At 36.5% G+C, this 25,052-nt stretch overlaps 1 protein-coding gene across 2 annotated transcripts in view; it reads right to left on the bottom strand.

Moving 5' to 3' along the window:
* CDH6 (cadherin 6) overlaps positions 1 to 25,052 on the bottom strand; it is a 124,769-nt gene that overhangs the window by 46,034 nt on the left and 53,683 nt on the right. For both annotated transcript variants that reach the window (XM_081054589.1, XM_081054590.1), the window contains exon 2: positions 10,653 to 11,009. In XM_081054589.1, coding sequence (XP_080910715.1) covers positions 10,653 to 10,880 — 228 coding nt within the window. In that variant the 5' untranslated portion in view covers positions 10,881 to 11,009. The remainder of the gene's footprint in view (positions 1 to 10,652; positions 11,010 to 25,052) is intronic.

Raw genomic sequence — 25,052 nt, forward strand, 5'->3', positions numbered from 1 at the left:
GAATGAAGAAGTTAAATTGTCACTCTTTGCAGATGACATGATGCTATATATAGAAAACCCTAAAGACTGCACCAAAAAGCTATTAGAAACAATAAACAAATACAGTAAAGTTGCCGGCTACAAAATCAATGTACAAAAGTCCATTGCATTCCTATATACTAACAATGAAATCTCTGAAAAAGAAATAAAAAAAACAATTCCTTTTGCATTGCAGGAAAAAGAATAAAACACCTAGGAATAAACTTAACCAAGGATGTGAAAGACCTATATGCTGAAAACTGTAAGACATTTAAAAAAGAAATTGAAGAAGACACAAAGAAATGGAAAGACATTCCGTGCTCATGGATTAGAAAAATCAACATAGTTAAAATGGCTGTATTACCTAAAGCAATATACAGATTTAATGCAATCCCCATCAAAATCCCAATGGCATTTTTTAAAGAAATAGAACAAAAATCATCAGATTTGTATGGAACCACAAAAGATCCCGAATAGTCAAAGCAGTACTAAGAAAAAAGAACAATGCTGGAGGTATCACACTTCCTGACTTTAGTTTGTACTACAGGGCACAATAATCAAAACAGCATGGTATTGGCAGAAAAACAGACACACAGATCAATGGAATAGAATTGAGAATCCAGAAATAAACCCACATAAATATGGACAGATAATTTTTGACAAAGAAGCAAAAAACATGCAATAGAGAAAAGACAGCCTCTTCAATAAATGGTGCTGGCAGAATTGGAAAGCCATGTGCAAAAGAATGAAATTGGACTGCTATCTATCACCATTTACCAAAATTAATTAAAAATGGATCAAAGATCTAAGCATAAGATCTGAAACAGTAAACTGAATAGGAGAAAACATAGATAATAAACTTATGGATCTTGGATTGAAAGAGCATTTTATGAATTTGATTCCAAAGGCAAGGGAAGTAAAAGCTAATATAAATGAATGGGACTATATGAAACTTAAAAGCTTCTGCACAGTAAAGGAAACCATCGACAAAATAAATCGGCAACCAACTGAATGGGAGAAGATTTTTGCAAACAGTGCCTCTGATAAGAGGCTAATATCCAAAATATACAAGTAACTCATACAACTCAACAACAAAAAGACAAACAACCCAATTGAAAACTGGGCAGAGGACCTAAAGAGACAGTTCTCCAAAGAGGACATACAAATGGCAAATAGACATATGTAAAAATGCTCAACATCACTAATCATCAGAGAAATGCAAATGAAAACCACCATGAGATATCACCTCACCCCCGTCAGAATGGCTATCATCAACAAGACAAATAGTAACAAGTGTTGGAGAGGCTGTGGAGAAAAAGGTACCCTCATACACTGTTGGTGGGAATGCAGACTGGTGCAGCCGCTATGGAAGGTAGTGTGGAGGTTCCTCATAAAAATTACGAATAGAATTACCATATGACTCAGCAATCCCTCTCCTGGGTATCTATCCCAAAAAATCTGAAAACATTTATCCATAAAGACATGTGTGCTCCAATGTTCATTGCAGCTTTATTTACGGTGACCAAGACACGGAAACAACCAAAATGTCCTTCGATAGATGAATGGATAAAGAAGTTGTGGTATATATACACAATGGAATACTATCCGGCGGTAAGAAAAGATGAAACAGAACCATTTGTGACAACATGAATGGATCTTCAGATTATTATGCTAAGCAAAATAGGTTAGACAGAAAAAGTAGAGAACCATATGATTTCATTGATATGTGGTATATAAAACTGAAGACAACAAAAGAACAAGACAAACAAATGAAGGAACAAAAATTCATAGACATAGGGGTACACTTTTAGGGGTTACGAAAGGGTAAAGGGGGCCTCTAGAAGATGGTAAATGGGGTCTAATATATGGTGATGGAAAAAGAACTGACTCTGGGTGGTGAACACACAGTGTGAGATATAGATAATGCATTACAGAATTGTACCCCTAAAATCTATGTAACTTTACTAACAATTGTCACCCTATAAACTTTAATTTAAAAAATAAATAAATAAGTAAATATCTAAACAAGACCTAACCAGACTCTTAACATTTCACAGCACTTTAAATAATATAAACTCCAAATTGTGGTGTAAAGTGATGATGTTTTAAAATAAAATGATGAATAACCTTAAGAGGAGGATCTACAAAAGTTGTCCATATCATCAAACAACGTGAATGTAGAGTGCATTTCATTTTTTGCTTGGTTGGGATAGTAAAGAAAACTTCATATCTTTATATATACTTACTTCTGAGTTGCAGTTGGTTAATCGTATTTGCAGATGACTTAGCTGCTCGGGTACCATCTCCTGGCCCAAAATACTTGATTTCACAGAAGGAGACGAAACATTAATAGAATCATCAGCTTTGGTTCTTCCTTCTCTTCACTTTCCCGTTCTTCGGAGGTGCACTTGATAGCAGGGCTCCTTTGCGCCCTGTACTGGTTGGTCTTCCCTTAGTACTTTACTAGTGAATATGATATGCCAGGCTCTGTTCTAAGCCCTTTCTGTGTATTAATTCATTTAATCCTCACCTCAATGACTTTATTGCTGCCTTCATTTAACAGTTGAAGAAATAGAGGGCAGAGAGGTTAAATAACTTCCTCAATATTACCCAGGTAGTTGCAGTGTAGCTGGGGCTCAAACGTAGGCAGGCTGCTTATGCTATTAACTTTACACTCTGGTGAGTAATTGTCGAATGAATGAAAAGCATTTTCTCTCCAAATCTATTCGAAAATGCCATAGCCTAGATAACTTCTTCAATTGCCTTCTTAACTCCAATCTCTGTTCCTCTAGTCAGCTTTAAATCCCACATCCAGAGTGATATTTCAAGTTTTTTGTTGTGCCTTTCTTACTGCCCTCATGTCTTCCGAAATACACCAATTCAGCTAAAATATTTATTCATATATTTCACACATGTATACATTTTAATCTTTTAAAATGCCTCTCTTTCCTTGTGTGTATCTCTGTGAATGGAAAACTGGAAGAAACTGTAAATATTTTTCCTGTGAAATAGTTTGGCATGCTTCTTTTCTTCTTAGTCCAGTTCGCATAATTTCAAATTTGCTGCCTCACATTGACCTTTGAGGATGCTTGTTACTTTTACTTATCTATCAGTAATGGCAATGAGACAAAAAACAATCTCTTTCTTAGTCTTTTTGGGGGAATTCTGTACTTTCAGCTTCTTCAATTCCAGATGGAAGGATAGGTTTACAAAGAATATTGACATACTTAGCATGCTCAGGAGGGTTATGTTACACTGTCATCTTAATAACTGACAACATGAAAGTTCATAGGAAGGTGGGGGTTGTTACCAGCAGCCTACATCTACACACAAAAAGATGCTTCCTTGAGTTTCCAATGACACAGTAACATCTAAACCTAATCTCTAAATTTGATGAAGGTTATGAAAAGCAGGACCCCAACCAAAAACCGCTTTATTTTTGGCAAAAGAGGGTAGAGGATTAGGAAGATATCTTTAATTTTGACCAGAGAGGTAGGGTCCTCTAAAAGTTAAATTTATAATTCTGGTTACAATATGTACTTGTTTTCTCATATTTTAGATAATATACTATTATGTCATTCCTATTAATGGAAATGAAAAAAATTGTGTTTTAAGATATTGACCACTGAGTACCAACATGTCAGGGATTTTTATCTGATTTTTTAAATAAATTTCAGTCAAAGTGATAATTAGGAATTTTGAATTTAAAGGTACATAAATGAAGATGTTGGCATTCTGCATATTTATAATTCCATCTACTATGGCAGATCCATAACATAACAAAAAATGAAGAACTCTGGTGCAAATCAAATATTACGTGGTTTAATAATAGTACAAACAAATTAAGGCAATCAGTAAAGAAATACTGAACAATGTCCATCGGTCAGATTTGGGGGGATTTGTTAGAATGAGCATGTATTGTTTCTGTAACTTCTAGCTCTGTTTGACTTGTGGAGCATGAAGGTAAAACAACTCAGTGGGAGCAAAAAGGGTCTGAACCCTTAACACTTTTTTATTCACCTTCATCCCTCCATTTTGTTGAATAAATTGAATTATAAGGAGAAGGACATAGGATTCTATAGGCATAATGACTTGGAAGTTGGAGGATTCCGGATTGCGTCCTTGTTGGCTTTCTACACCTTACTCTGTGTGACCCAGGCAGTGGAAAGTTGCCTTTGGGTTTACGAGCAAGGTCAGATATTCTAACTGTTCTGCTTACCACATGAGTGACTGTGCATAGAGGGAAGTTTAAGACACAGAAAGTGAATTGCTGTTAACATAGGACATTTTCTTAGCATCAAATAATAAGTTGAAGCTTTTGTCTTCAAGGAAGTGAAATCAGTTGGCCGACAGTGGAAAGAAAATGGGGAGTACTGCCAGTATTGGCAGCTGGGAAGTTCTTGACACATTGTTTGAAAGTACATTCAACAACCGAGTGAATGCACATTCTTTTAAATACACTAACCAGTCGAAATATAAAAAATGTTCAATGGCTAGGCATTAAATGTGAATGATGTAGAAGAAAGATGCGCCCAAGGCACTTGTCCTGACTCAGGGAGAAAAGATTATTACAGGTCATTGAATTAGAACAGAAGATTAGAGGTTATCAAGGGAAATGAAAAGAAAAGACACTTTTTCATCGTGAAGACCAAAAAGACCACTAACTGCATATCTAATTTTAAAATACTCACACGTAACCATTTTGAATATCACTGATGTGTTCTGGAAATTAAAAATCAAGAAAAAGTAAAAGGAATGTGCAACGTATTGATGCAAACATAGTTGTGTAGCTCTTTAAAAGTAGCCTTTTGTTTTGTTTTTAATTTCTTTTCTCTCTACTCCAGGGTTTCACACAGCAGGTATTTGTGGTATCAAGCTGAGTGCAGCCATTGAACACCAAAGTGTGTTCTGTGTCTGATTTTTCATTTGTGCCTCTCAATGGCTGTTTGAAGTAGTGGGTGTACAGAGTGGGGATATAATCGAGCCTTTATAAGGTCATGCAGAGGCCGACTGCTAAGTTCTAACAGTGTGAGACTTTGGGCTCAAATACCTGAATGCTCTGAGCCTTAGTTTTCTCATCTGTAAAATAGGGGTTTGAAAAATATCTGGGTATTAAGGTTGCTGTGTGGGTCCAGTGAGATAATATGCCTGAAGTACTTAGCATAGTCTGGAACAAAGTAATGCTCAGTAAATGTTAGCTGTGAATTGACAACGCCTTAATCTGATGCTGCTATTTGAAGGGATGGGGTTAAGTGAGTCTCTGAATTACCCATCAAATTAGCACCAGTTAGTTTCCACTCTTCAGTTTATGTTCTTTTTGGAAAGAAAAATAATAGGAATATAAGAAAACAGTATTTTAATGACAGCATCTTTTAAATGGTCTTTTAGAATGTGTAAAATATTGCTTCACGTTTACTGAGTTTGGATCCTGTAATTATAAGAACATATAAAGGTGTATATGGCTGACAACTTTTATTTTTATGGGCCATTAAAACATTACTGTCTAATTATCCTAAGAATAGTGGCTTGGGTGAATTGTGTAGATATTAATTTTAAAGACTCAAGAGAAAGGCATATGAGGAAGACCTGTACATTAGACTTTCAAATAAGAATCCCCCCAAAAGCAAAGCATATCAATATTTGGGAAAGCGCCCCAAAAGAAAACTATCACCAGCTTCCAAAAAGCTAGCAGCAGAAAATGTCTATGAAAATATACAGTTCATCGAATTCCATAAAAGCAGATCTCCTGGTCTGCTACTAAAAATAGAAGCATCTCGAATGCTTCTAATGGAGATTAGTCTTATGTGTACATTGCGTGGAAGGAGATGATAAAGGACATTATGAAGGATAAAGTGAAGGAGACAAGGAAAATTAAATGTTGCTGTGAGCTATTTAATGATAGTATGCAAATATTTTGCCTACAATTGTGCATAGTTCTGAGATATTAAATATATTCATTTTATATTAACAAATGCCCATGTCTTCAAAATCTAATCAACACCTACCTATGTTCTTCTTTCGTACTGAACTTAATCTTACACCATATACCAATCATCATCAAGGAAGTGCTGGCAAGAGTAGCATTTACGATGCTTCTTATTTTTCTATTAATTTTACATAAGCCAAAGATAACCTGGGTGGATATTGTATAAAATCATATACTCTTCCTTTTAACCCTTGACAAGAAAATATGCACCCCTTTCTGTTTTCTGTGCTGGCATTAGTGACATGTTCACTATCCTGACTTGTGTCTTGAAATCTCTGAACCTTTTGCTTTCTCTCCTTTGGCTTCTGCATCCAATTAATTGGAAAGTCCAGGAAATTCTCCCTCTGCAGTGTGAACTATTCCCTTCCCTTCCTTTAGAAGTTCTTCCAACGTCATCTCCTATTTCAGGAAGCTGCGCTGAACCCAAGCCGAGCTGGCCCTCTCCTTCATATTTCCATAATACTCTGTGGCTGCCCACTTTATCACTTACATTTCCTTACAATTATTGTCAATAATAATCTCCTAGGACAGTGGTACTGAAATCTTGCCACACATTGGAATCATAAATACTTAATTAAAAACCAACTAAATCAGAATCTCGGGTGAGATGAGACCCAGGCAAGGTATTGTTAAAAGCAATGCTTCTCAAATTTTAATGTGCATACAGTTCATCTGAAGATCATGTTGAAATGCAGATTCTCAGGTGAGGCCCAAGATTCTGCATATCTAACTAACTCCCAGGTGTCACAGATGCTGCTTTTGTTAACTCAGCTAAAAGTTGCCCTCAAAACGGTCAGATATTTTAGAAAAAAATCATATTCCTTATCTCTGTATCTATATGTGTATCATAATCTCACAAACTCTTACCCAATATAGAACCACTTCTTCCTACCCTGTTACCCCTACCTATCACCATATTTTAGGTGAGTAGAGGTGTTGAAATTTTCTCATAAATCAGAGTTTGGGTTGCCAGTATTTCAGCTGTAATCACCCTCCCACACTTCTGTTCACAGTAAGTGCGTCCCTCTCTGGCCCTGCAGAGTCCATGTTTCTGTGTTAATCTACTGGTGACAGGACACAGTGAAATGCTGAGGAGTATTAAGATAGGAAGAGGAGAAAGGTCTTACTGCCCTTGCTTGTGTTCAAGTTTTAAGTCTGATCTTGTCTATTTACTTTGTGGTCATCTGTCTGCTGCTGCTTCTTCGATACTCATGTGAGCCTATCTTTTTATCTCCTTGGACACCTGATCGGCCTTTGCTCCCACCCCCATTCTCAGGTTTTCTTCCCTCCACCATCGTCACTGTCCTCTATTGACTTACCCCAAAATAACTGGAACCAATGGACACAAATACAATGTAAACAGATGCTTATGCTGCAGAAACGTCTTCCTTCTTCTGCTTTAAGTGCTCTGTGCTCAACTGCATTATTTTTCCTTGGTTAACTATTCCGTTATGTGTACAGACCAGTCTTTTCAGTTTCAGGGCCTCAAGAATAGGCTGTAACTATTCCTTCATAGGGCTAATAGCATAATTTAAGGTTCTGTTAGCCTTTGTATAACTTTACATAGCAATCTAACTATAATCTGATGGTTCCCAGAGTGTGCACTGAGGCACCTGGGGTGCAGCAGGGAACGCACTGCGACATTAGGAAATATTTTTAAAATTGCGGGGAAATAAGGCAGCCCTTGGCTCTGTCAGATACCTTGTGAATCATTAGATCAGGGTAGTTCACAGTTTCTACAGTAAGTAGTGCCATATGCCTTCCGATGATGTCATGTATTTATGAAGCTGGGTTCCTTCCAGCACTTGTGATAAAAACCAAGTGCAGTGCAAAAATCAACGTGGATAGTCATCCGGGGAGCAGAGTCCAATCTGAGAAGCTGTGTGGTGTCCAATAGGGGCACACTTTCCATTAGGAAGTAACTGGTTATTTAAGAATGGAGTAAAAATGTAAGTTTTTTGTGTTACTTGATGTGTATTTTTGTAATTTACTGATTTTCTATAACACAAGTGCTTACTAAATTGTTTGTACCTAACTATTTCTTTTGGCCTAAGGGCACTATGAAAAAAATTACTGAGACATTAAGGGCATTGTGACCCGAGAAAGTTTTGGAACCTTTGCTATAGCCTGATCTTGAAAAAAACAAATTTCCCCCTCTCCCCCAAATTTCTTGACCTTGTAGATGTGGATAATCTCATCAGGTAGATACCAGAGCTTTTTATTCCAGAGCTATTAAAAGTGGACCGACTTGTTGCCACATGAGGAATCCAAACTTATTTTTTCTTTTTAAAAATTTATTTTTTGTCTATTTTTAATTGTGGTAAAAAACACATGATAGTTTAATCCTTTTGTTTGTTGAAAAAACATAACTCCAAAGAAGGATTTCGGAAAATCCCTTATCAATAGTGCAATGATACGTCTTCCATACATCTGAGGTAGCAGTGCTTGCAACTCTGACAACTTCAATTATTGCCCTTGACTTTTTTCTCCAGCTAATATTCTCTTATGTGTTATAATTCCAGGGAGATGGGGGGAGAGGCAGATTAAGGTGAGGTAGTGAAATTTATCTTGCTGCCAATACAATATCCAAATCCAACCAATCACATTTGAAGCAGTGATTGCGAAGGGATTTTGCCACTTCCCTCACATTTTCCATCCACTGAGAGATCCATTAATTACTTCCTTTGACTTTTGCAATGACATAAAAATCAACATGCCATGTCAATGCATTACTGATAGATTTAATAGAGTGTATACAACCTCTTTATGCACCTACTGTGTGCCAGCCACTACTTCTCATCTCACTTGAACTACACTGCAACTCCATGAAGTAGGCATTGCTGCTGCATTTTCTAGATGAAAAAACTAAAGCCTGGAAAGGTTGATAATCTGCCCCGGGCCACACAACTGGCAATTGGCAGCACACCGATGCAGCTTCAGGTCTGCTTGAGTCCATAGCTCATGACTTTTCCCCATGGCAAAATTACCTCTCCCAATTATAATTGTAAAACTGCGGTTTTATACACTGCTGCTTCTAGTGCCCTGAAATATCCTGGCCTTTCTTTAAAAATATGTGGTACTCTTTATGTAAAATGTCATCACAATTTGAGAAGAAAAAGCAGAAAAGAAAAAGAGGAGGGGATCAATGATTTAGACAAAGCACTTTTAAAAGCTTCTATGAAAATAATGTTATTTGTATTGTAGAAAGTACTTTAAAGACTATAAGATTATTATTATTTTTATAACCATTACCCTGTTAATGTAGTGCTGCTCAAATTTCACAAAGGAAATGGAGTGAAGTACAGCTAAGTGGACTGTGTTTCTTCAGCAGTCACACGTACAGCATGTGAATGTCACAGCTAATACACGACTAGACCCTTGGGGATCTGTGTTGCCATTCACTCCATTTACGGAATACTTCCTCTCCCACTTTATTCCCCATTAATAATTCACTTCATTGGAACAAGGCCTGGTTACCTCAGCCCAAGCCATGGATGGCTTTCCTTCATTTATAGTGGTAAATACTTAAAGAAAATGTTTGCACAGGATTAGTCAGGGATATCTGATAACAGATTGAAGTCTGAACTTGCAGCCCTTGGAATCTGCAAAATTTATGCTATTTGCATGGAAGACATTTTATCACCTCTGTGATGCTCATTCCTAGTTTCTTTACATAAAGGATGTGTGACAATGATTTTTCTTATCAATACCATATTACGGAACATAGAACCTACAAAGTAAAATCCTGTATCCCTGTTTTTCTTTTTCTTATTTTTAAACATCTTTATGCATGTTTAAAAAACATCTTTATGCAAACATTCTGCAACAAGAACGTAGCTGATGATACAATGTCAGTGAAACTCACAATGACAAGATAACACAGCTGTTTTCCTGACTCAGCTCCAGTGATTGGTAAGGGCTATCATAAGTGATGCCTCCTCATTCTACTTTCCGGAGCCAATAAAATGGTCAGATGATATTTGGAAATAGCACCTCTACATAACCATTTTTCTCTTTAGTGAAGCTTGCCACAGTTAAATCACAAGCTTTGAAATGCCTGGCTCTTGCCAATTATCTGAGACAAGACAAAACAGCAGCAGCAGCAGCAGCAGCAGCAGCAGTAACAACCAAATCTAAGGCAGTGGTGGGTTTTGAAGACAAAGGGCTCTCTTTGGCCAGAGAATGGATGGCACTGTCATTAGCAGAGTTGAGAAGTAGTTAATTTGAACCTGCCCAAAGGACTAAAGCTCAGAATGTTTGCTTTCAAAATGAGAAAAGGGAAACTTCTTTTCCTTACAACTTAATCGCTCTATTCCTATTTTTAATACATCCTACTTTATAAAATAAGCTGGACCATATTTTTCAAACTAAAGTAAAAATTAAAGGATTTATGAGAATCCAGTGTGGAAGGTTGTGGGTGTTTCATTTGCGACTGGGGCATTTTTCTTTGTTGCAGTGCTTACACTTCTCAGTTTCTTGCTAAAGCCTTCTTCCCAAAACGACTCAAGTGGAAAAAAAAAATCCTACCAAATAAGCAACATTTCTAACTGTGTTGGGAGAATAGTTCACATCCTCCTCATCTACTTATTAGAAGTAACTTCTTCAGGCTTTTAAAACCAGAATGTCAAAGCGCCCAGTGGAATCCTACCTTGCCCACATACTGATAATCGGATCCCGTATATTCCTCCAGGAGAAAGAACTGATTCCACATCCAGCTCCTTTTCGAACGGTTCAGCTCATTTTTGCTGTTTCCAGAGAGCTCCAGGGCTCTTTTCTTTGCTGGGAAACCACTAGTCCTCTTAGATAATGGGGTTGAGACCGTTGGGTAGGGCTGTCCCACCCAAAGGAGTAGCAAGAAGTACCGGTAAGTTCTCATTCTGATAACCTGGTCCCGAGTCTGGGCAGTGAGTACTTCTCTCCTTGACGTGTCTTTTTTCACTGCGCTGTATCCAGTGTCATTCCTCCTTTCTTCCTTAATGTTCTCTGCTTGGCTCTCAGAGGATATCTGGAAAGAATAATAACATATCAAGCATATTTAGAGATGCTTAAAATTCAGTGTTAGAGCAAATAAGCTCCTGCAAAAGAGGACAGAAATTTGAATAGCAGAACAGCAAAAAGAAGTTGGCTATCCATGTTGAACCGTGGACAACCATCTTTCAGCAAGGGCCCAGGGGGAAGCCGCTGTTTTCTTTTCTCCTTTTCTAACCCTTTAAAATCCTCGTTTAAGTAATAGCGTTGTTGTAGGTTAACATGCCACAGGGGATTATTTCACTACTCTTTTACCTCTGGGTACCGTGCACTGATATCTGGCTCGACAAAATGAGTTTGTGTTTCTGATTCTGTTTGCTTATTTATGCTCATGACCAAGTCTACTGCAAAGAATATCACAGGCAATTTCAATTCATTTGAGAGTGGATAAAGTTGAAATTTCACTCGAATGTGTTGAGTACCTATGATGTGTAGGCGTAAGTCAAGGCATATCCTGTACTGAAACTCTTGGCTTTGGAGATGTGCTGATGGAACAGTCTGGATCAAATAAGGTGGAAAAGACCATATGCCTTCTCCTCAGAATGCATATTAGCACACTGAAGTTTCTGAAGTGAAATTTTGTAATATTGATGACAAGACTATATTTAATCCAGTATTTCCCAAACTTGAGCAGGAAACTTTTTTTCCTCATATGACCTAATACCATCATAGGATGGCTACTAGGTATAGAATTGGAATTTAATAGAATATGAGAATTAAATGAAAAATTTTGGTCGAATATCTTTACGAAATCCTTGGCTTTCATGTCAAAACTTTACTTGTATCATAAGCAACCAACCCTATTTATTAAAATTGGTCAATTTCTGTGTAATTTTTTTCAGGTGTATCAAACATATCTCAGTATCACAGTACAGGATTTCAGAAAGTGAGCTATTATACTTGTGGGTAATAATTTTCCATGACAAATGTTATTTTTCAAGAATACAATCTAGCATTTAAAAATATCCTGGCCAGACTTCTTGGCAAAGATGTCACAAATTGGTTTACTATGTTATGTAATTAAAGTAATACATGCCTATATCTCCATCCTAAACTTTTTCACATTTCTTGAAAAAAGAATCCAACCATTTAGTCTTTCATCATGTAATTTGATAGATGAAAAATATTTTCTTAAATAATACTAAGGAACAATGAAGTGTTTTGTAATGTAGAATAGTAATAAAACTGGTACATTCACTCTAAATAAATGCAGAAAAGAAACATGTTTTAGATCATCTGGTCAGTATTTTTTTCCTCTGTCAGAAAAGATTTGTTCACTTCTATTATTATACCAGGTAGATGTATCTGTGACCAGTTGTTTTTTTCTTTTCCCTCAGCAGTGAGTAATTGTCACCTAACACATGGCTTAGTGAAAGCTTTCTGTTGGAATATAAGTGAAATATTTCATAGTGTTCAGCATTTTAAAGCCTTTATTCCATTATTATGTATCTTCTTGACAGCAGGCTGGGGAAGTTGAAGATTCCAGAGGTGAGTAAATTAGTACTGTGACAATTAGTCATGCTGGAAAAATGCCAGACGACAATATCCTTGTCATTATGTGGCCTTGGTACAGGTGTGGAATGACTGATGATCAATTAGGTAGTGGTGATCTTCTCTCTTCCCATGGATGGTACATAAAGGGGACTGAGAGAGCACATAGAGAAAAACCCTCTGAAAAATCTATTCATGTTTAGCAGTAGAGATTACACTGAGGTTGACTCAGTGGAAATTACATTTTTCTTAATTTCCCACATTCTCCATTGTTTGCATAGACAAATCCCGCAGTGAAGAATTACACGTCTGCTGCTACTCGGAGTGTGCCCCATGATACTGGCAGGGAAAGAAGGATGCAGAGAATGGAGGTGTCAGCTGTTCAAAGGCAGACTCCTAAAGTCCATTTGCAAGAAAAATCAATCCCAGTGGGTGTTGTGTGCAAACTCTACAAGCTGTTGCCACTTGAATATTAAATATTAGTTCTTTTTAATATCACAGATACCAAAATGTCAAGTATCTCTTTCTTTTTTTTTCTTTTTCTTTTATTTTGCTTAGTTGGAAATGAGCTTTCAAAGCAGTGTAGATTTAAGTATTTCTAAGTATGTTAGAACATCTATTTTGTTATGCCCCAGCTCTTTTTGTATCAACCTGGCAGGGTATGTCCGTGCTAAAAACTCAATATGAAAGATTACTAAAATTACTATGATCCACTCATATTTGATGTTAGCTTTTAGGAGGGATAGATTTCTCGGTGAAATTCTATAGTTAAAAAAACTCCCGCAGACTAAACCGTGGAATATATAACTTAGCAATTCTTACTTAATACTTTTTAATAGGCAAGATTGCCTAGTGATTACTAACATTGTCAACGCTGGAGCCAGACTGCCTGGGTTTAAATCCAGGCTCTGCCTCATAGTTTCTATGAACTTGAGAAAATTGCTTAATCTCGCTGTACTTTAGCTTCTTCTTCTATAAATGGGGATAATTAGAATAACTACCTCTTAGGGTTTTGTAAGGATTAAATAACTCATTATATGCAAAGCACTTACAAAAGTACCTGGCACTTAGGTATTAATAAGCATTAGCTGTTATTATTATTACGGCTGTTATTGTTACTGTTATTTTCATCGCATGTATAGAATCCATCTATAGCACAATGCAAAAGTCTGCAACAGATAGCAGTTTCCTCTTAGGCTTAAATATTATGGCTTTTTTATTTTTCAAGAAGCATTTCTAAGAAAGTCAAATTCTTTTAAAATCAAAGAATGGAAGCACTTTAAAAAATCAGAATTAGTCCATTTGCTAATTGTTTTCCTTTGTGTGGTCTTCAGTTGGGGATTTCACAGTAATAGTGTAAAAACAGATAAAGGCAGACTCTTTATACCTATTGCCTGCATGAAGAAGAAGGATACTGCAAAAAGGAAAGTTCACTGGAGCATGGACTCATTCATAGAATCTATGTGTGTTTTTTTCACCCTTTCCTTTTCGCTTTATACAGAACTAACTTCAACTGTGTAATTTTATCATTGTAAAATGGTGCTGGACAAACTGTTAATCTTGTAACTAACAGGCTGACGTTATTCTAATGTCCTATTGGATGAGAATTTGATATAGTTAAAGCAAATGATACACATATTTTTTATTTTACTTAATCTAAAAACATGAAAAGCAAAACAAAAACCATACTCCAAGCATGACCTTGGCTGAAACAAAACAAAACAAAACAAAAAAACCGGGGTGCTTAATGTGCCGTATGGCCATAGGTTCAAGCAAAGGAAGACACCTTTGAGAAACGTGGGGAAGCTGCTGACTTCTGAACAGTCAAAATACAGTAGAACCACGTGGCAGGTAGTAATCAGATGGGCTAGTCATTTTGAAGATGTCAAGAAGTAAACCAAAAGGACAAAGACTTAAGGGCACACATAGACACTGAATTTCAAAATAGCAGGTATGGTTATTCAATCAGGAAAGAACCAGATTAGGTAATGGGAGAAGAAAGAATGCAAAACTAAGTAGATAATATACCTTTTTGCCCCCATCCCCTCATGGTATTAAGAGCAAATCAGAAGTATCAAAACTCTATAAAAATAAAACTCAAATTTCCTAATGACAGTTTAGCAATGGGCTTAAAAGGTTGCTTAATAGACCATGTCTCTACTTTTTATTTTCTTTTTGCTGGGCTCTGTTTTTTTTTCTTTTTTTAACTTTTTATTTCTTATAGGCTATTGCTTGTATCCTCTAAAATTTGAGGTGCAAAAGTGGTCGATCTGGAAAAATAGTTTAAATCTTTGCAGAAGCCTTTTTTTAGTGATGTACAAGATAATTAAATGGGTGTGGATAGCAGGCAAGGCCCACATAGCATTGATAATTGCACACTTTGAAAATTTATTTGCTGGCAGCCAATATGCATATACACTTCAGTCTTCACAAGGGTACAGAGTCAAGTCCAACTTTTATTTAATGCGTGCTATTTAGGAGGAGCCTGAGCCTCATTAATTCAGGTACTACCAATTTAGAATATGTGATAATTAATGCAGAAGTTGGGCTGAAGTTTTCTTTTGATTAGAAAACCCTTTTTTCCTAGATTATTGGAAATTAATAATGCAAAAATATTTCATAAGGATATACAGAGTGAGAAGACAAGCTACAAAGTCTCCAAGTTCCCTCAAGTACCTTGGAATCATCTTTTATTTGCAAATAATTGGTATGCTGATTAGAAAACTTCTCTATTGACTGAATTGCTTCTCCAGTGACTTATGTATTACAACAGTCTAACGACTGTATTATCTGCTTTTGAGGTACTGTTTCTATTATACTATTTACAGACAAACGAATAAGTAAATATTTGAAAGATTTAAAAGCGGTATAATTACTTTAAAATTTTAGAATTCAGACTGAGCATGCATTTGTTTTGGGATTCTTGATTAATTCCATTGAGTACAATGTGACTATAATACTATCTAGGCTTACAGATGAAACCAAGCACATTCATTCTTTGGTCTGCAAAGTCTTAACTCCGGCATTGAAAACACAGTAAGCATTCAATAAAGCAACATTATTAACATACTTTAAGCATTTACCATAGTAAGAGAATGTTTCAAAATCTGTTATGAAATTATTTCTCCACATAAAGAATGTTGCATATAAATACTATTGTATAGCTTTTTGTATGATGCTGCTCACAGAAAACATTTCTGAAAATGTTATATATGCATAAGTCATCCTAACCTATCGGCATACCCCATTAGCAATGCTTTTAGCATATGTATCATAAATCCCTTATTAAATTTTGGTATAGTTTCTCACATTAGCTCATTAATGAAGTAGAAAACAGCTCACTGTTAACAACGATTTAACATTTCTCCTGATCCTATTGTATCCCAACTCTGAGCCTGAAATCTCTCTGGTGCAACACTGTCTTTGGGTACAATGGGGACAAGGATGGTATTTACTCCATTAAAACCTAGCAAACTAAAGAAGCAGCACTGTGCTATCAGAATGAATTAAACAGAGTGAAGCCAAAGGGACATGTCTTCCGACCAGTAAATCTTTAAACGTATATATGTTCTTTATTCTGAGAGAAGAGTTTTACAGCCAATTAAGTTCGTTCAAAATCAAGTTTCTGATCACCTAAGAAACTTTGTTTTGAATAGGTTGCCACCTGCTGTGAATAAAAATGAGTCTGTAGAACATGGCTGATCTTCTAGAAGTGGTGACATAAGGATAGAACAAATTTAAAATTTTTGGTAGCGCTTTCCCATGAAGTCTTCATTTCTAAACCTCCATTTCGTTTTTCTGTAAATGTCAAAGTCACTGTTGAGTAAAATTGGTTCCGTTTCGTGTGTGTAATGAACTCCACTGAAATGTGTCAAACAGCTTTGGCATCTCTCATCACATAGCATTTCTCTGGTGCCAATGAATCATTATGGCAACAGCCATCAAATGATGCCTGATTTTTTTGTAAATGTTTGTATTTGTGGATAATTTGCAGATCTGTTTGCAAGCTAATGTATTTCCAAATGAAGCTATTCAACCGTATTACCCTTGTTCTAAAATCATATTCCACACATTGCATTTAATGAAGGTCAAGTTAAACGTGTCACAGCACATAAAATGGTGTTTTATATGTAGCTGGGCTCAAGGAGTATTTGTTGCTTTGAAATACTTTCTAGGGTCACAAAGACCTCACAAACTTTAATAAGAGGATAAAGACAATGTTATTTTTTCAAATGAGGCAAAGTCCAAACTATCGTGAGAGGAAGTATCAGAATATGGTTAAGAAGGCTCTGGCATGCCACATGTCTGGGTTAGAAGCTCAGCCCTTCCCAATACTGGCTGGGCAAGCAGGGGACCAATGTATACTTCCATTTCTTTATCTATAAAATGGGATGATATTAATAGTACCTACCTTATAGTTTGGCTGTGAGGATCAAATGAATGAATTCATTTAAGGTCTTAGCTATTAACATTAAGCTGGCCACAACCACCTAAACTATCAAAGAACGTCTTACGTAGCAGAGGACACATACTGCCCATCCTCAGGCCTGTTGGGCTCTTGTGCATTTTGTTTTGCTTTTTACAATTAAGAAACTTAAATCCGTCGCTAGTCTGTACATGCCCATTTAAGGATTAACTTGCAACCTCAGAAGTTCTGGTGACATTTTTATTTCTGGAGTGGAGGGAGCTGCCTCTCGAAGCAGAACAGGCAGGAGCTTCTCCACTGATTCTTGTTGATGCCCACACCACCTTGTGGTCAATTGCCATTCAGTTGCCATTTGCCCTCTGACTTTATTGTGGTTTTCTTAAAGCCCTTGCTTCATTCCTTTATCCTGTCTCCTAAGGGCCTTTGGGTGTGTAGATGCTGTCTTTTCCCATTAGATTTACTCATGAGAACAAAGAAGAGAAAGCATTTTATACCTTTAATTAGCTTTTCATGGCATGAATTTTAAACATTTCTGTAGCAAACTATAGGTCTAGGTTGCAGAAATGTATGAAAGACTTGGTTTCATATTACTGTCTACTCTTAAAAGTTAGGCTCTCCGGCCAGTGGACCCTAGCCATTTAAGACAACGAAGCTTGAACAAACCTGCAAGATGTCAAAACCTACTCGCAACATAGTGGGAATGATGTCTATGAGTTTGTTTTCCCTTCAGCAGCCCAATGAAAGGGCAGCCTGAGAGTATTGGCTGGGAGCAGGAGATAAGGAAGGGTGTGAGGCATTCAAAACAGATTTAACTTTATTAAATTGCTAAAGGAATCACATGGTTGGTTTTACTGTTAAGTCATCGTGAAAGGTGGCATCTCACACTGTGTAAAAGGCTCACACTGTGTAAAGTGTGATGAGGACTGGGATGTATTCAGTTTTGCTGATGTGATGTCTAAGCCTCTTATCAATTACATGAAGTCTAACTCATAAATAAGAACAGCAGTTAAGTGTGCTGTGCTCCATTCCTGAACTTTCTGTGTGCTAGCACTGTGCTAAGCACATCACCAGAGGTTTTCATTTCTTCTCACCACAATCCTGTGCGGTGGATAATATTCTTAAAATGTCTGCAGATGAGAAACAGAAGCTTAGAGAGGTTGAGTGACTTGTCCAAGGTCATGCCATGGGGGTGGAATGAAGCCAGATCCTAGCCCTGGCATCAGACTCCAGAATCCTCACCCTGAACTCCCTCTGAGGAGGCACAGGCCAGGCTGCTGCCCACAATAAGTGCTCAGTATAGCTGTGACCTTAGAATTGAGTCTTCACGACTCCCCTGAAAATATAACCATACAGGTAAAAACAGCTGTCGCAAAGCATATAAGCTAAATAAGAACAGCAAACCATCTTTGTTCTATGCCAAATAATGGAATAAATGCTCTATAAACACATCACTCTTTTTTTATTAGTTTCAGGTGCACAAGACAAAGTAATACTTAGACGTTTATCGTTTATATCCCTCACACTGTGGACGCCCCTCCCCCCATCCACCCTCTCTCTGACATCTCACCGAGCCATCACATTTCTACTGTCTCCACTCCCAATTAAACATATCACTCTTAAACAGCAATCCTTTGAGATGGAGATCATCATTCTTATTCTCTACCTTAGAGATGAGAAACACAGTCTTAGAAGGACTGGATACTTTGCCCAAGTATGCACAGCTACTGGTTGGCAGAACTTGGATAAGATCCAGCTAATCTAGAGGCTCCTCTTTCAACCAAGATTCACTATCTCATTTGTATTTTGCTCATAGAAACAGCATCTAGGTTTTATTTACTCTCGTTTCAGACAAAATTTGAACAAATTTATCATCAGGTTTCTAAATCCCCAATGAATTTGAGGGATGGGTAAGGAGTCCTGGAGGCTGGAGTACTAACGTTAGTGGATGGAGGTGGCTGAATGGTGTGCAGAATGGCTGCAAAAGGCAGACAGAACTACAGACAGAATGGACCAAGTCAGGGGCTGGCCTAGGGGAGTAGTGACACTTTCCGTTCCTGTGCCAAGAAGAGTGCCTGCACATATGACGCCAGATAAACGTTTGTAAAGTAAGTCAATGTATGGATGAATGTGTGAGCGACTGAATGCAAGAATGATTGAACACATGAATTAATGATGGTATGACTAATGACTGTAAGAGTGCACATATCAATACTGCACAGCATTGGAGGAAATCCAGCACATGAATATTGATAACGATGACCTTGAGTCATTAAGAACAGGCCCAGTTCTTTTGAATGTTTGGTTTGAGTAGGCACAGGAATGTACAATAAATATCAGCAAAAAGACTGTCAAAGGTGTTACAGTAGCCTTTAGAAGAGCTGGGTGTGAGGTCTTGCTGTCTTTCTCGCTCTCATTTCCCACGTTATCTCAGGCAAGCTACTCCACTTCTCTGAGCTTTTGTTCCTCCTTGTGTGCTAAAACCCAGGGATAGAACAGCCCTGCGGCTAGTTTGTACATTTGTATCCCAGCATAAACACTTATTATTACTGTTATTATTATTATTATTGTCTTGAGACATTGGCAGGTGACTTGCTACTATGTGCTTCAATTTCTTTCAAGTTTTGGGGTCTCAGTGGAGGCACCTGATAAGTAGCCCTCCTCTATTTCTTCCAAACTCCAAAGAAATTAAGAAAGAAAACAAAGGAATGTTAGATGGAGATCAAAATATCACCTTTATTACTCAAATAAAAGCCAGATTGGAAAGGTAGCTTATTTTGAGGGTCCAGCGGGTTTGCTATGTGAATTCCAGCATTAGTCAGATTCCCCCTGGAATGGAAAGTTACATTTTATTTTGCTTTTACTTTTACAAACGCAGAAGTGGTTGCTACCTTAGGATAACAGACTTCAATTCTACAGTTCAGAGCCAGAGGGAATGACTTTCTGCTCCCACCTCTGGCCAGCTCAGGTAGAGAGCATGGAGGTCTGAAGAAAGTGATTGGGAGGGATCTGTTCTAATCCCCATTAATTAAAAAAGATCATTAGAGATATCAGTGATCCTGATTTACTAATCACTTATTAATTACCAACAAGTCTTGTATTTAAAGCTTTGTTTTGTGGAGTTGTTTATAGCATCACTAAAAGGAAAAAATGTATGAATAATTTAAAGATGGGGAGTTTGAAGCTTCTCTTAAAATATTTTTCACTTCAGGTCAATCAGTGTATTACAGACGAAATGAATTCCTTTTCATCTCTTTTCACCTTTCCCATTACATACACACATGCACACATGTACACATATGCACACACGGAAATATGGCCCGAAAGGGATGATCCAGATTTTTAAATGTGTTTTGGACATTTGCCTGTTGACATTGAAAAGCTACAAGGCTATTCTCACCCAAAGGATAGCGCTATGTACAGAGTTGTAACCTTTATACTAAGTTATGATGAGAAAAAATAATAGAAGCCCTACCTGCTGTTTGGATAGCTTCATTCATTCCATGGGTTTTTATGTAACACTTTGTTTGCAGAGGATTTATAACCCAAATTAGATGCTTCTCATAATATCCTGGTATAATACCCTGTTTCCCCGAAAATAAGACCTTGCTGGACTATCAGCTCTAATGCATCTCTTGGAGCAAAAATTAATATAAGACCCTGTATTGTATTATATTGTATTGTACTGTATTATATTATATTATATTATATTATATTATATTATATTATATTATATTATATTATATTATATTATATTATATTATATTATATTATTATATAAGACCCGGTCTTATATTATAGTAAAATAAGACCGGGTCTTATATTAATTTTTGCTCCAAAAGATGCATTAGAGCTGATTGTCTGGCTAGGTCTTATTTTCGGGGAAACACGGTAACTTAGAAGAAATTTAATTGACTAAATATTATATAACAACTTAAAGGGGTTCTGCAACGTTTAAAGGTTTATTCCCTGAGACTAACTAAAGTAGAAGGGGGCCTGTGAAGGTGGGGACATCTTAGCTAATTGGGGCTAATGTTAACTGACCATCAAGTGAAACTCACACTAGACAGGAAGACAATGTGCTTGATGGGGTGGCTGGATGTTTTATCAATTTGAGTGCCTTCATTTAAAAACTTTAATTAGAACCTCTGTTTGCTTGAGTCAAATTGCGCATAAAATATCATGCAAAACATTTTAAAAGGGAATTTTAATTATACCACTAAAGAAATGCCCTTGTTCAATGTTTACTAAACACTTGCCAGAACAAGTTAATTAATACATGCTTCAATAAGTGAAAGAGGAAGAAGGGAAACAAACAAACAAAATCACATTCATCTTTGTCAAGTTTACTGCAGTTGTCAAAGAAGTTCAATTTCTAATTTAACGATTGCACTGTCACAGTGTACATGTGTAATTATAAACGATGGGGCAGCAGAACCCAATGAAGACCAGCGGAAAGCTAATTCCCCCTGGAAGCAGTTGTTCAAAATAATTGTGCATTGTTCCTTCATGTTCTACAATCATCACATCAAGTGCTTTTCAATTTTATTCATCTATTCATTTACTCCATGGTACAAAATCAGAATGCTCAGATGCTACCGTTTTAATAGGTCCATAATATAGCCTTTTAATTATTTAAAGCTACAGAAAAAGACATTTTAATAGAGCATAATGTGTACAAAAATAAAAATTTTAATGATAGCGAGTTTTTAGAACTAACTTTCATATATTACCAACTTTTCTATCTTCTTAGAATCCTGATTTTCCCCATCTATTAATATAAACCATATTGCTTGTGTTCGTAAAGAATTGATGTTGGAAAGCAGTTGATAATCTACTAGAAAAACAAAATGAAATCGATCTTTCTGGGATATGCCCTGTTATCTCAGTAGTTTTATGAAAAACCAAAAGGGAAAAGTATCCAACAGAATTTTGAAATCTTTTGGAGGCATGGAGGCAGAAAGTGCATATATCCCATCAACGATCACTACCATTATTAGGAAAATTATTCTCCTCAACAGTATAATCTTCCTCAGTCCTGTTATAGTTTGTTTCTGTAATGCAGAAACCGGTTGTCAGATTTCTCAAATCCTCTATGAAGCAATGATCGGTACGTGTCTGGGAAATGACAGTGACTTAGGAGCAGATCTCCCTTGGATGTCCTATTTGAAGTCACTGATGGGCCTGTCCAGGCCAGTTGACACAGTGGAGTTCAAGCTTCCGTTGGTTTGTTATAAAAATTAAATATGATACAGAAGGTAAAACACCACATTGCTGTGCAAACAGACAATAGATACTAACCAGTATTCCTTTTGATATCATTGCTTACCAAAAGCTGACTGCATGCTGTGCAAGAAGAGCACATATAACAGTCTATAGTCTTTGGGCCAATTAATATTACTAAAAAACAATAAGTCAAAATATCATAAAAGACAACCTACTTAAAAAACATAAAAACCTGTTTCTACATATTATTTTTCTTTAAAGAGGAAAACTTCATAAGCAGAAAAAGGCATGTTTGGTACTTAAGCATGTCACTGACTTGCTCTGTAATTCAAACTAGCAGGGGAAATAGAATCTCCTAATGTATTATTCCTCATAAAATAAGAACCTGAAGTGCCAGCATATTTGCACACTTACCAATTATGAAATGAGTTTCTCTGAATATTAAAACTAGGCCCAAATATAATTTAGTCCTATAAACTACTGTCAAACTCAGCTATAGTTCCACTGGGGCATCAGAAATTGTTATTTGATTAGCAATAGATTAATGGACCTTAATGTAAGCATTTAGTTTTTTCCACTACGCAGTAGAAAAGTTTTTGTAAAATTATCGTTTATCTTCTTATGAAGAAAAACATATTTGTACGTATGTATATATGTATGTCTTTTTTTAAACATCTTAAAAGCACCTTTGAGAGTCAGGTGTTTCTGACATCCCGACTTTAGAATGTTATGGCTCTGTCATTGATGTAGAATTTCTTTCAGATGACTGTAAATAAAAATCAGGTATCCCTGGTTATAAATACTGCATTTCACATTTTCTTTAGCAACAGCAAAAAATTTCAATTAATTGAATCTCAGCCAACTACAAATAATGCCAGAAGTGCAATACTCGGTGCCTCAGGTCATGGGCAAGCATTAATTAAGATGCAAAGGATCAGCATTAAAGGCCCTCGATACAGATTTTTTCCCAGAAATTTTTTTGATGGGTATGGACTGAAATATCTATAAAATGCAGCTTCAGCTATATAGGAAAAGAGAGAATTGGGTACAATCTTTATTTTGCTTGCTCTGGAATTTTTGATAAAGTTCTGAAGTGTCATTTTTGAAAATGAAAACGAAAAAATCTTACTTCAGGATTTCACTTATAGGGGGAAAAAAACCCTTTGTATTCCATGTTATGTTTATTTTAAGGGAACACCAAATTCAATGGTTTCCCATTGGGGAGATGGAGGAGAAGACTAAAATCTTTTTGAAATTGTTAAAGCTACCAAATGTGAAATTTGTAAACTATGACATGCCTTATTTAGAAAAGTTTCCCAAATCTGAGGCTAATAGAAATTATTTTCAAGAGCCAACCCACAATCTTTGATAATATCTAGACTTTTTTGGGCAGTATAGTGTGTGTGTGTGTGTGTGTGTGTGTGTGTGTGTGTGTGTGTGTATGTGTGTGTGTGTGTGGTTTCTGGAATGGAGCTGTGTTCTTCATGTTGCTTTATGGTGGTTGTGTTCAAACAAGAAGAACTCTGAGAAAGAGATCAGTACAACTTCTTAGCCTCCCATTTATCACCTATCTATACAAGATTTAATGGTTGTGTTAACCTAGAGACTCAAGAATAATTATAGTCTAAAAGAAGTCCTTAAAGTAAAGAGATGAAAAGAACTATATAAAAGGAAGGCTGTCATAAAGTAGAAACTGCACACGCAGGGAACTTTCATCATGTTGTGTCAGTACTTTAGTATGGGATTCTTTTTAAAATTAAGGTGCCTAGTAAGTTGGATGAAAATAAAATATGTATGATTAGCAGGGAACACCTTGGCCCAGAGTAGTTGGATATAAGTAGAAAAAGGACAGAGAAGTGTTCTTTTTTTTTTTTTTCTCCCAAGTCATTAACCAGCTTTAGTTCACAGAAAAGTTATTTCAAATACTTGCTTTGAATGACGGCTTTGAGGTCTGCTTTTAATTTGAAGAGTTGAATAGTATTGTTCATATCCATGCAGGTACATCTTTTTTCTTGTGTTAATATCATTAGGAAGAAAACCTCCCAGGCCAAAGTGAATGGTATAATTGCTTAAAAGAATAAATATATAACATACATAATTAATAGAAACTTTTAAAACAATTTCCTTATGTTGGCTAGGCACCTTTGTTTATGTATGATAGACTTTTAGTTAAAAAAAAACAAAACAGAAACAACTACATTGAACCATATGGAACCATCTCTAGAATAAGATTTTAGCCAATAACCCTTCACAGCTTTTTCTTTGGTTATATCTGTTGAGGGTGTAGGTCCGTTTTACAGGATCCTTGATTTTGCTAATAAAATTAGAGTGAGCCACACTCTCTAAACCTGAAAAACTCCTAAGAACAAGGAACTTTGTTCTTGAAACTTTGGTAATAAATTCTATAAGATAAGTGAAATTTTCCATATCTTGAAATGCTCCCATCAACTGAAAAATACTTGTTTTCATGAAAAGTTTTTTTAAAAAATAGAATGCATCGACACTTTCGTAGCTCAACAGATTTCTGTCTTCATACATGACATTTCCTACTGCTTATAACTAAAGAGAAATGACTCTGGCACTTTATCTGTTTGAGGAGAGATTGTCATTGCAGTTGCCCTATGAGACATCAAACCACCTGCCACAGCATCCCTAACTGGTATTTTGTCCAAGGCAATCCTCTCCAGTCAGTGTGGGGATAGGAAACCAGTGTGCCACTACATATTTGTAGAGGTAGTTGGAACATTCTGGCTCAGAGAATGGGCTTTGGAATTAGCCAGATAGAAACTGAAAAAAGATTTATTTATTTGTGTGACTTTGGACATGCTATGTAACCTTTTAAAGTTTTAGCCTTTTCACCTTAAACTGAGGATGATCATA

This window comes from Rhinolophus hipposideros, assembly GCF_964194185.1.
Source record: "Rhinolophus hipposideros genome assembly, chromosome: 7".
Taxonomy (NCBI): domain Eukaryota; kingdom Metazoa; phylum Chordata; class Mammalia; order Chiroptera; family Rhinolophidae; genus Rhinolophus; species Rhinolophus hipposideros.